Here is a 13827-nt window from a genome sequence, read left to right as displayed (position 1 = left end):
GTGTGTGTGTGTGTGTGCGATCGCGTACTAGGGTTTGTGCATATATGAAAGATTGTATAAATGATCATGTGTGTGTGTGTGTGTGTGTGTGTGTGTATTTAATATGGAGCATCGGTGTGTTTCTGCAGAGATCAAGTGAGCAAATAAACTACTGGAGATTTCTTTCGCATGAGAGGCTGAGAAGAATCGTTACTCACTCGGACCAGTAAGAGACGTAGCAAAACATGAGGCGGCGAGCGTGATAGGGCAGCCAGCAGACCACAAAGGCTATGACCACTGCTCCTAGAGAGAAGGAGAGAGATTGCATCAGAAGCCAAACATATATAGTAGACAGACAGGGATCAATATGCACATAAATCCCAAAACTGATGCATGCTTGAACAAATACTATAAATGTAGATTTGTACTGAGAAAGCCTAACTGGTAGTCCTCTGGGCCAAGATTCTGCTTTTGTGTGTTTTTGCCTCATGGTATCTTGTGTTGTGCTCCAGGATCACTGCCTGCTTCCTATTGTCCTCCTGCCAGTCCCTGTCACTTCCCGTCTAGACTACTGCAACACTCTCATCACCTGTATCCCCACCAAATTCCTGGGGAGGCCCACCTCCCACTTTGAAAACCTCTGCTTTAGCCTATTTTATGTTGTTGTTGTTTGTTGTCCTGTTTTGCATCATGTTGTTTCTAAAAAGGATTTGAGGATATTGGCGATCCTACAACCGCAATGCAGCATGAACTCAACAAATTATGGCAGTGTTCGTATGTTGTCTGTGTTTTGACTGTGTAAATGTGGTATAACAAATTGTATCAATCAGTTGACATAAAAAAAAAATCAGATGCTGTTTTTATTTGTTCATATCTGAAGAATGTATTAGTATTAATTTACATTCCGAGTAGATGCCCACATGCATGACAGCATTCCTCATTTAAACAGAACCAAAGTTAAACCAAAATCAATAACACATCAAAAATAGCCCAACTCTCTTTAGCAAGGCAGAATGAGCAGTTTGGGTAGAGAACGGCAGAAATCATTCAAACAGTTGTGTTTCTTTAACAAGATTATCCCGTACCCTGGGGTGCTTCTTTCTTTCTTTTTTCCTCTCTTCTAACATCTGTCACTGCATTTTTATCCATACTCTTGTGATTGGATGACAAGGCGGTACACTCGTCAGAGGACAAACTGTCCTGCAGAGGTTTTACTGTCTTTTCAACCTGAGCTCAGTCCTCCTAGTCTCTACAACACAGAGTCTTCCTCCTCTCATCTGGCTGAAGTTTTGCGCTGACAGCCCAGACACGGGCCGCCTGCCGAGTGCTTGATCTGGGAAGTTGATCTAGTAGGTCTCTGTTAAGATGTGCGCACAACAATTTTTGATTTCTTTTGCTTGGCCTAATAGAGTCCCATTTTGTCCAGACAGGATCTTCAGGAGCAGCCTTAAGTCAAAGCTGGGCTAACATGGCTCCCGTCCCGGCTCTCTTACCTCTCTTCTGAGCAATCACAGCACCTGCCGCGGTGCCTGGTCCGCTGCTCTTTAATCCAAAAACCCTGTCTTTCATTTCCAATTACTGTATTTCTGTCATAGGTAACACGAGTTTCAGCAATAAAGCCAGAAAAAAACAGATAAAAAACAAAAGTGTAGCAAAGTTTAAAGGAGGTACCAGCTACTACTTCTACAAGTGGAAAAAGTGAGTAATGCTGGCTGCAGAACAGCCTCATCTAGTGTCTATATTAGATTATATCTTTGGAAGCATCTGTAATTGAACTGCAGTCTCTGCAAATGTAAATTAGTGCACGTTACCTGCTGTGTAAGAGGAAACATTCTGAAACTTAGGAAAAACACTATTTCAGTTTGTAGAGTCATTAATCAACTAAACACTGACTATTTAACTGCCATAGGCTCAAATTAATGAAGACAGGGGCTTTAAATAATTCAACTGCTTCCTGGCCGCAGCCACCTAGCTAGGGAGCAAATATCCACAGGCAATTTATAATGTCATTAAAACCATTACAGATGTTTAAATTAGGGATTCTAACTGAAGTCTAGTGTGGATGTAATCAGCCACAGAGGACAGACAGCGGAGTAGGGAAGTTAGAACAAAGTCAAAGTTCGTCTGTGGTTATTTGTGAAGATCAGCCTCATGTCTCTATAAAAATCCATAGTAGTAGTAGTAGTAGTAGTAGTACTCGATAGTACTCGCTGTGTTCCATAAAAACGTGTTACCTCTTAGTCACAATATGTTTGAATAGTGAAAGGCAGCCCATGGTGGTAATGGCTACTGCTGTAGTGGCAGCTGGATCCCTAGCAGCTTCTTAAAAGAACCCTGCTATTATCACCAGAATTCAAAGCAACACACGGCAGGTTATAATGACATTTCTAGCCCCACTGAATTGTTTTTAAAAAGTACACTGCAGAAAATGAAAAAAAATGTGCACCTCTATGGAAACTACTGGGTGAACAACAACTCAGTTCTCTTAGATGTTGCTAATTTGGTCTTGGACATTGCAGGATGCTCATCCGGTACAACCTTGAAAGGGGCTCTTATCACTGCATCATAAACCAGTTACCCAACTGAGATTTAACTTTCGTTCCCAATTTGAATGCCTGTCAGGATTGAATACATCTTGGTCTAACATACATTTCCTTTTCTTTTGTCTTGTGGCTCTGTGGTGAAGTACAACTTAGCTATCCTTCAGGCGACACGTGCAGTCAAGAAACACTCAAACAATTTCGCCAGCACTGATTGTTTTCTATTGTGTGGTGGATGTACGAATGTGTGTGTGTTTGCTGGAATGTCAACACATTTTTAAAAAGGATTTGTCCAGGAATGCTTAGATACACACACACTGACAGGCAGCAAAGACAGTGGTAGAGGACAGCACCAGAATGGGTTCCAAATGTGTTAATATGTGTGTTTGCGCTACACTCATGTAATCCATCAACAACTCAGGGGCAGACATGGATATAATTTGTCTGGAGTCTATTCCAACATGGCAGTCTTCAGCTCTCTGCCTATTGCTATTAATCATTGTCAGTTGGTGATTTTACACTCACACACGCACACACACACATACACACACACACACACACACACACACACACACACACACACACACACACACACACAGACTCACAATCAGCTGTCACAGTTCGCCTTTCAGTCCTTTCCTGCAGCCACACACTCATCCCCAGCCCTCAGCATTACTCTCAGTCAATGGCAACCAACTGAGGGCTGGATTCACACCAAAAATCAAAGTAAACTTTGCGAGACCTTCACCACAGCAACATATTGTGACTCATGTATGACTGTCACGTGTCTGATACACTCCTCACAACGTCTAGGCATGCTCCTGATGAGACACAGATGGTGTCACGGGGGATCTCCTCCCAGACCTGGATCAGGGTATCAGTGAGCTTCTGGAAAGTCTGTGGCGCTACTTGTTGGCGTCAGATGCACAGATACATAATATCCCAGAGGTTCTCAATTGGATTCAGGTCTGGGGAATGGGAGGGCCAGTCAGTTGCATCAATGCCTTCAATCATCCAGGAACTGTCTACAAACTGTGGGTACATGAGGCTGGGCATTATCCTGCACCAGGAGGAACCCAGGATTGACTGCACCAGCGTAAGGTCTGACAATCCCTGAAGTTTAACTGACATGATGAATGTGATGATTAAGTGTACCCTTTATTTTTGTTATACCCTTATTATTGTTCTCTACAATGACTTGTTTGGTTTAAACAGTCTACAACCACTATGTAGCCACTTGAAAACAGCTGTTCTATAGTACATAAATGCTGTAACCTTTTAAGCCATACCTGTACTAATGTAAACTATTTTAAAGGGCCCAGTTTTAGCAGCAGAAGAGTATCACCCCTGATTGATTTGTGTGTATGGCTTCTTGCACACTGCCCCGACAAACGCCGATCAACTCCAACCCAACACCAACTGTTGGATCAGTGTGCGCCGCCAGTCGGTATCAGTCAGATGGAATGTTTAGAGTTTGACTTGTCGAGTCGCGTCGGGTCGAGTCGTAGAAAGTCAGACCAATGTGCGCCGTTTTCCAACAAACTGCAACATTCTGAGAGCGTTCCCTTGACAACTAAGCCCATACTTACATGCGGAACGTCATCGCATACGACTTTCTTTGATGTCAGTGTCACCTACGCTGGAGGAAGCGACAGGTGTCGTACCGAAAACTGAACATCCGACGAAAAGTGATTGCCCTCCGTGGGCAAAGCTGAAACACCCTATATCTACAGCTGCTTTTATCTCAGTCATAACGTGAAAATAAGCATCACTTTATGTCCTTGGTAAGCTATGTCTTTGTGAAACGTTCATGTTTCTTGTAATGGAATAATCACAGTTGAAGTGGTTGCAGTTTATCAGGCCTGACAAAACGTTATTATACGCAATAAAATTAGCCTATTGTTGCAAATGAAATTTGTGTTTGGTAGGCCTATGTTTATATTTGGAAAACAGAATGTAGTCATTATTTAACATGATTCAAAGCTGGGTTAGGCTATAAATAAAATAGTGTCTTTCTTGCAGTTATCCTTATGACATTAATTATGCTTGCTCTGTGCCAACCAGTCCACCTTTTCCCAGTTGAAATATGTAGTTTGTAGTATTGCATTTGCCAAAAAACTGATTCCACCTCCTACCTTGTGACTTAAAGGTTCTCAAAATGAATTGATTTTAGTCATGACTGTTATATTTGAGTTATGGCTGATTATAGCTCATCAGTCCTTTTAACCTGTTGAAATCCCCTTAAAGGGCCAATGCAAGCAGTAACAGGTAGTTTTCCACTTGCCAAAAAGTGATTGCAGCCTTGACCTTGTGACATAACTAAGAAAAAATAGCCAACAAAAGTCTGAACTGACGCATTAACTATGGACTCCAGAACAAGGTAAATCGTTAAGAAGAAAAGGAAGATCTTTTTTGGCATACAAATTTCGTTGTGTGTTTATATACTGAATGAAAATCAATTAGAACACTGTGCATATACTCCACAATGAACAAACATCCCTGCAGCACAGAATTAGTGTTAAACAGACTAAATGACCACACCACTTTGTGGTGAAAAGAAAACTGTGCGGGGTAGCTATTGTCTTGAAGTCTGGCTATTTCTGGAAAGCATGACTTTCTGTGGACAGCTGTCATTAATGAGTGCGGTACAGTGATTAGTAAAGTCTGAAACTGCCAAATGCTGAAACAGCCGGACAAAGAGTCAAATTATGAAAACCTGGTTTTATAATTGAGATCTATTGGAATCATTATCATCATTATAACACGCACAAACACACACACTGCTAGTCTAATTATGTTAAAGAAAGACAGAGAGAGGAGGAAGGAATCTGTGCCCCATTCTGGTCTCATTTAACTTTTATAGTTCAGTACAGAAAGTTTTGAATCACATTACAGTGAAGATTAGTCAGTCTCTTCATTACATCTGTTTGATAAAGATGGTATCACAGTCTAAGTAGTGTGAGAAATCATTTCAAAATCATTTTTCCTTAAGAGAAATTGCCTGGTATTATCACACCAATCAGATTTTCACTAAAGTTCAGCACTACTCTTCGGGCATCAGGACAGATCTCAGCCACATCTGCTGTAACTGGGAGTATTAGAGAGAAAACTGGGCTCTACATTCACCTTGATCCAATTAAGTTTCGAATTCAATCTGTGATATGATGACAGAGGTCAGAACAATGAATGGCGAATCATTATAGACAAACACAGAGTTTTATTAGAAATCCCTAATGAAATGCCAGAAATGTCAGAGAGAGAGATCTGTGAGTTCCTCCCTGTCCTTTCATTAAACAGAGAAACGTGCATATTTGTATATGCACAATATAAAAATATCACATATTAAAGTAGAGTTATTCTAAAAGAAAATGCAGAGGTATTGTTACAGTCCCAAGCTTTTCGTCTTTCAACATCAGGGGCAAGAAGGGTCAGGAAGCACCAGCTAATAAATACCAGGTGTACCAGCTGATTGCTCAGGTGCATCACTTAGGCTGATGTCACAGAATTATATTATTCTATTTGTCCCGATGCTGTCGCTCTGTCTCTCTCAGTTCCTTCCTTGTTTTTCTCCACTGAAGGAACCTCCCAAGGCTGTCACAACTCTCTGCTGTGGCTGAGCTGTCTTCATCCTCTATTTCATCCTCATCCTCGTCATCATCATCCCTATGAATATTACTATCTGACCTGTTGAAATCAAACTTGTTCCATGTTCTTGAATGACAGATGAATGTTTCTGAGTCGCTGTGTAAATGTGATTGACACAACATGACGTTGTGACAGACTTGGAGCCGGTTGCACCAACAGGGCTTTACTAAGCCTGGTTCTAACAGCTAACAAGAAGGTCTTAGTTAAGACCAGCATTTAGAATTGACCTAACGTCAGTTGCACCAACTGAACTTAAGCCTATAGGCCTAACTACGCCTGGTCTTAGCGATGCGAGTTCATGTGAATGGCCACGGAACTATAGCTGTTGCCTAGTAGTGTGCGTTGCTAGGATACGTTGTAAACTATCTTCTGCTATTTTGTTAAATTGCAGCTGTTTCAATGGAGGATCAAAGAAAAAGACAAGGAAATTTTACTGACTGGCAAGCAATCAAACTTAATAACTAACAAGAAGAAACAAACAGCATGGAGACAGATAATGGAGGTGATTAATGATTGCTCCGACTCAGACTGCTTTTGGACAGAGAGTGATGTGAAGAAAAAGTGGAAAGACCTCCTGAGCAAAGCAAAAAAAGATTTGACTGGCAGGCCTCCTCCCCAAAAAACTTCCGTGTATAGTGAAATAACTGTGGATGTTTTCAGAGAGAATTCCCCAACTTTTACTGGTTTGGTTGGTGCGGAAAGTGGCAGTACTCTTTGGTGGGTGTGTCACAGGTGTTACCTAATCAGCTGCGAGAAAATGCAGTGCGTTTGCATACTTAACAAGGTGTTCGAGGCACCAATGTTTTTGAAAAAAACGTTTTGCTACGTTTTGTCGGCGCTGAACTCGCCCCTGGACCACCAAGATCCTCACCTGAATCTCATTCCCTCGTCAGCCACACACCATTTATATTAGTTTACTGCCTTTCTTTCTCTGCAAGATAGTTAAGTTTAGTTTCTGTGTACTTCATGTTACTGTTTTCAAGCCTCTGAGTATCTAAATCCTGTAACCAGCTTTTTTTGATCCTTTGGCTAGTTTATTGGATTTTGTATTTTTGTCTTTTAGGACTTTTCAGCCTGTGTTGGACTGCTGCCATTTGGTTTTGACCCTTTCCTACCTTACCATAAGCCGTTGTACCTCCATTTTGTGTTAAATCTTTGAACTGCATCTTTTTTCTACCTCAGTCATCTGCATTTGGGTCCTTCACATGTTACTGTTACTAAAAACTAAAAACTCTGTTGCATGTTATCTCTCTCAAAACTTTCTTTTCACTTCAGCTTTTTAATGAAGTCAGAGAGAATACATATTGTCATATCAAAACAAATGTGTATTTATATGCAAATGTTGTGGATTAATACTTGAAAGCAACCAATGTGTTGAATCACTGAAAATCCATTAAAAAATGTCAAGCTCAAACAACCAACAGTCTCATTTAGCATGCTGATTTATTTTTCCAAATTAACTGTCATTCAATGAATAGATAACACTAATGAATACGGTGGTTTTGCAGCATTTACTCAGTTGGAGTGAATGAAGTGCAGATCACTGACAGTTGGATAGAGCAAACAAGTTAATTTACGAAGGGCTTGATATCTTTGAACTATGTGTGAATGTATTTATGATTGAATTCTGAGTGTGTTGTCTGTTTCTACTGCTGCACGGTGGTGTGGGCTCAAGAGCAGACAGGTTGAGGTCAAGTTAATAGCCTTTTTACTAGTAGATGTTTAAGGTTGAGGGTCTGGTCACACCAGCTTTTAAAACCAGCTGAATCTCATAATGAAATCAGTTAATTTCAGCGGAATCGGAGTAACTGTGGATGTGCTCGCAGGGCCGAAGTAAATCCTTCACAGCTTGGAGAACCAAACTGGAGCAGTCTTGCTAAATTCGACAGGCAGCCTGGAACTACTTTACTAACTGACAGTTAACAAACTATAGCTCAAAGAGCTATTGTTACTGACTAAAGCTAGCACGTACTGGCTGGCTGGTGTGTAAGCGGTTAGCTCGCAAGCTACAGTAGTTCACCAACTAGCCCTGTGAGTACTCAATATGTCCCCAGGCTAGTGGGCTATTTCGCACTGATGTTCAGATGCTGTAACTTTCTAACTGTGAGCTGGGCTTTACAGTTAGGGACATGTAGGCAATCAAACTGTCACATAAGTGGCAAACATACAATACATTGGCATCAGATATATAAAATCAGGAAATGTAAACATAATAGGAATTGCTGGACCGCACAAAGGCATCATACCGTAGTGGATCGGGTCGTTACAGTGGCCTTCTCTACTGTATTCATATTAAAAGATTAAATGATGGACTACGATGGAAAATAAATAAATAAATTACCAGATTTCCTTCTGTGTGTGTGTGTGTGTGTGTGTGTGTGTGTAGGGTGGGTGGCACTTACGGAGAACAAGAACTCCGTGGCGAAGCGACTGAGCACGGTTGGGCTCCATGGTGGCATTCAGGATGGTGGGATTTCCCCCACTGATGCTGACACGGTTGTCTTGCTCTGCCTCGCGGAACATTCGCAGAAGCTGATTGGCTATGACCCCGTTCAGTGCAGATATGGCCACCATGGGTATCACAAAGGACAGAAACGCATTTACCTGTGAGGAAAGGCAAAGGCCGTAAACACTAGTTGGAAAAATAAAACATAATACATAATAAGAATGTTCCTTTCAACAGCTGGTGGTGCAAATTCTCCAGGCAGGTACTCACCACTGCCTAAGAGGGCACAAGGAGATGATCTATATTACTCAAAAAATAAAGGGAACGCTTAATCCTCACAGTATGACATCAACTTCAGGGATATCAATCAAGTGGTCATAAAGTGGTATTAGTTGCAATGGATGGCAACAGCAAGACAACCCTCAAACAGGGAATGGTTTTGCAGGGGGTGGCCACAGACAATCGCTCGTTCCATATCCTTCCTAAGTGATTGTTCCCTAGTTTTGCTAGTGTCCTCGTCACTACTGGTAACACATCTATACTGTATGTGCCATGTGCAAGAAGGTTTGCTGTGTCTCCCAGAACAGTCTCAAGAGCATTGAGGAGATACCAGGAGACAGGCCGTTATGTGTGGAGAGCTGAACAGGGCTGTAGAAGGGCATCAACCATGCAGCTGGACCAGGATCTGCTCCTCTGTGCAAGGAAGAACAGGAGGAGCACTGCCAGAGCCCTAAAAAAATGACCTCCAGCGAGCTACTGGTATGCATGTTTTCACCAAACTGTCAGAAATAGACACCTTTAGGGTGGCATGAAGGCCCAACACCCTCTAGTAGGATCTGTGCTCATAGCACAGCACTGTGAATTGGTAGGTCTGCCATTGGTGCCCTGTTTTCTTCACAGATGAGAGCAGGTTCACACTGAGCACATGTGACAGACTTGAAAGAGTCTGGAGACGCTGTGGTGAACTTTATGCTGCCCGCAACATCATGGTCTGAGGAGGCATATCCTTGGAGTGTCCTGGTTTTGGCGGCTATATACAATACATCACAATCTATCCTACAGTTACCAGTAATGAACTTCACATTCAACAGCAGGATGACGATTCGACAGCAGTTTAAACGGCGTATGTGGTCCTTCGGCGCCAGCGAGAAGAATCAGCAAAGTCGGCATAATGTTGAGAGGTTAGGGCACAGAGTTTATCTTATTATTCAAGATTCACAGCTTAAGTGTGAATTAACTGCCAGAGGATTTTGGTGTATTTCTTTTGTGTTCCATGTCTTTGTTTCAGCCGTTTTTAAGTCATTTTGTTCTCAACAAAGTCACATGCTCCATGATTTATTGGCTAAGTCTGTTTCCATTGCTTGCACACTTTTCTTTCTTTTTTGTTGTTGTCGATACATCAACTTTTCTACCTAAAATTGTTTTTGCAATATTTAGACTTTTTGTTCAAAGGTCTGTGTCAATTTATTTACAGTATGCGTACAGTGAAAATGCACATACAACCAGGTGGATGGACATTCACTTATAGACATATGCAATCTGTGACAGGGGGTCAATGTAGAGCTGCAACTAACGAGCATTGACATTATTGACCTGCCAATTGTTTGTCTGTAAAATGTTGGAAAAAAGTAAAATATGTCAATATCACGATCTCTCACAGCCTAAGGTGACATATTCAAATAACTCATTTTGTCTAAAAACTAGTCTAAAACCCCCAAAATACTAAGGACACTATAGGACAAAAAAACAAACATACAAAAAAAATCCCTGGTTGCAATTACATTTTCTGTTGACTAATAAAACTATAAACGCAACATAATGTTTATGTGTATTTATATGCAGATTTTGCGGATTAATACTTCGCGGCAGGTGCAGAATCATTGAAAAGCCATTAGAAAATGTTGAGTTACACCTAGTGAGAGACAGAGACAGAGATGATGACAGAGTATGAAAAGAGTGGTGGAGAATATCAAGTAAAACAGAAGGAGACTGCCACCAGTGAACTGGGTGACAGTGGGATGATTCATACCTACAAGAGAATATTAGGGGTGCAGCAAAGCAAAGTAAGTGGGCTACTTTGTGTTTTTCAAAACCTTTTTCCAACCAATATAATGCAGTCCTCCTTTCATTCAATTAATTTAGCAGACTTATAAATCAATAGTTTTCCGTTCTTGCTTTGTTTTCCCTGGCAAAGGAATGATGAGAACTTATTGACATCCCAGTCATTTTCTAAGCAATTCAAAAGTGCCATCGAGAAACACTCAAAAACACTTGATGAAATTTCATTTTTCATTTTGAGTGCCAACTTTGATCAAATTTGGAATGGAAAGTTTGGTGCAGATCATTTCCTTGACACTGTGCTGCCTCGCTCCTTATAAAACATAAAAGAGAGAGAAGAAAATGAACAGGAAAGATTAATGAGAGAGAAGACTGAAGCAAGAGCGAAAGGGAAAAAAGACGAGAGAGGAGTTGCTGCTAAACATCAGTTTTGACAGCTGACTTTTTACTAGTGCTACTGTGTAACTGAGTGAAGCCTGTATAATAGGTTGGCGAGAGAAAACATGCATGGATGTGTGACGTGTTAATTTGTGTAGATATTTGATTAATCAATGTAACTGCAACTGCTTTTACATCAGTCCTTCCCTAGTTGATTCTCTCTTGACCTACTACACACTCACACAGATGAAGTGCTGTTGTTTTTCCAAGGGATAATCACAGATGAAAAATGTTAATGCCTTTAATGAACAGGCTGTCTGACTTCTGAGGGTTCCCTTGCCTCCTAGACGTTGATGACTGATTAAAGTTGAAAAGGAGAGCAGAAGAAAAGCAGCAATGCAAACACCGGCTCCAGGGTGAAAAGAAACTCCAGCTTGGGAGAAAAGAAAAAAATTTGAAAGGCAGCCAAACAACTGGCAGAGCTAATGTGGATAATTGGGACTGAAGTGTGAGGAAATTGAGATATTAGGCAATAATGATTGGAGGGGAAAGGGTGACACACACTGTGAAAATTAGAACTCAGAGTTTAGTGTGTGATATTTAGTCATTTTGATGCATACAGAAAGAAAATCTATTTGTAAGTGTACAAAATCTTAAATGAATAAGTTGTAGGTCTACAAAGACTACAGGACTTTGATGGCCCATTTCCTGACTGCTGCTGGGGCTTCAACTGTCTATAATATATAACTCTTATCGAGTGTCAAGAACCTATTTTTCTAATTTACCTCCTTGTCATCATAGATTTACGACTAACTGCTGTCACACTGGAAAAGACACTTGTCTTTTCTGTGGGATGTGACTGAGTCTCTGTCAGCTTCCCACTCTGATAAGAGCACCAATATATTTTAAATTAGATGAGACACATTGTGATTTGCTAAAGTTTGGTGCAAGAAACCCTGTGTGCTCACCATGGAGACAGGTGAAACCACAAGGACATGCTACAAGACAAAATTCTGAACAACAGAACTAATCTCAAGCCACATTGAATTGGGGAATAAAATATATTTGCAATATAATGATTGTTGATCATTATTGATCAATTGATACAAACAGAAGCATAACTGCAGCTGGGGCTCACCAGTATCCCATATTGTGGCCAAAATCTACATGGAAGAAGTAGAAAGCAGGGCCCTGAACTCCTTCAGAAGAACAGCACTGAGCCATTGGTACAGATATGTGGATGACACATGGGTCAAAATTAAAACTCAGGAAGTGCACGCCTTCAAATAACACATCCACTTGGTGGACAGTAACTTTGTGCTGTACACACTGAAGAGGACAGGAGCCTGCTAATTGGAGTGTACAGGAAACTAACACACACAAAACAATACTTATACCTACTTACTAATACTTACGAATAGCTTAAGCTAGTGTCATCAGAGCCCTGCACCACCGAGTTGATAACATACCAACAAGTGCCCAAGCACAAGAGAAGGAGCATTTGGCAAAGCTTGTGGATGTGTTTTTTAAACCCAAGAACACGCTAAGACAGATACTGGTCCACCCGAAAGACCGCACCCAGAGCAGAGTATTTCTGAGGGCCAGCCGGGCCTCACTGATTAGCATCCAAAAACACAATTTTATTCAGTGATATAGATGAAACTGTGTCGTATTTTATGGCGAAAATATTTACTGGCTTTCCCTCAATGTCCTCGGCTGCTCTGCCTCAACTCAGTGATTTACAGAGTTTCCTGATGGACAGAAAGCTTTACTTGTTGCTAATGTAACTGCTAACTTCTACTAACTAGCCGACGTTATCTATTTGGCCACTTAGCCATGCAGCTAGTGGTCAATTTAGTTGACTCTGCCCGGACTGGAAGCACGGAGCACAGGGACAGTGTTAGTACAGGAGCTTTGGACCGCCAGGAGGAGGTTTTCGGCGGAGTGGGGGCCCAGCAGGGAATGCAGGCTGTAGTACTGGTGCATTAGATAATACACATGATTATAACATTGTCTTTGGGAAAAATGAATGGGACTTTTACTTACCAGGGGCGTCCAAAAAAAGCTTCATAAGCTTTATGAGCAACAGGATGTCCCCAGTAAACTCTGCCACTCAGGCTACATTCAGGTTCTCCTAAGAGGTCAGTATGTTTAAACTGAAGTACTTATCAAATGGTCAAACAGCATAAACCTCTATCCTTACACTTTTCCAACATAAGCATTCCTGACAATCCCACAAGCACACCCATCGATTAAGGTTGTTGCATCAGCAGCCTGGAAGGAGGAGCTGAAAAAAGTACTGCCACCTCCTCCGCCTTCCTCACACATATGAGGATTACACTTGATGAGTGGGAGTACAGTGTCATCCTCACCACTGATAGCTACAGTTATATACCATCCATGTTTATGTTTATGTATCACAACTATCATACCTGATGTGGCAAATTACTGTGTCTCCAATGTTGAGAAAACCTGTAGCATACAAGCCATGTTCACTCTAACATCTTTAGTGTCATTTCTTCGATCACACTCAATTCAAGAGGTTGTACCAGTCCTCATTGACCGTGACCCTCTAGTTGGATATAATTTTTACCCATGATACCTTCTAAAGGCAGGAGGAGTAATCGATGGGGACAGTAACAGAGTTTCAGGAGTGCTGCCTGAATACTGAAGTATCCTGGTGGATCTCACTACCTGACCATTAGCACTATGTCCATCATCATTACCCCATTATGCTTGTGTGGATGTGCTTTTGGACGTGCACAACAGCCTCCAGCTAAG

General features: G+C 41.4%; 1 protein-coding gene across 1 annotated transcript in view; it reads right to left on the bottom strand.

Annotated features, from left to right (window-relative positions):
- Positions 1-13827, bottom strand: part of ntsr1 (neurotensin receptor 1 (high affinity)) — a 63290-nt gene that overhangs the window by 11037 nt on the left and 38426 nt on the right. Inside the window, exons 2-3 of the mRNA XM_046057614.1 lie at positions 8567-8768; positions 198-282 (exon numbers count right to left, since the gene is read on the bottom strand). Coding sequence (XP_045913570.1) covers positions 198-282; positions 8567-8768 — 287 coding nt within the window. The remainder of the gene's footprint in view (positions 1-197; positions 283-8566; positions 8769-13827) is intronic.

This window comes from Micropterus dolomieu, linkage group LG08, assembly GCF_021292245.1.
Source record: "Micropterus dolomieu isolate WLL.071019.BEF.003 ecotype Adirondacks linkage group LG08, ASM2129224v1, whole genome shotgun sequence".
Classification (NCBI taxonomy): domain Eukaryota; kingdom Metazoa; phylum Chordata; class Actinopteri; order Centrarchiformes; family Centrarchidae; genus Micropterus; species Micropterus dolomieu.
The sequence above is the reverse complement of the archived record's forward strand: the minus strand, read 5'-3'. Positions and strand labels throughout refer to the sequence as shown.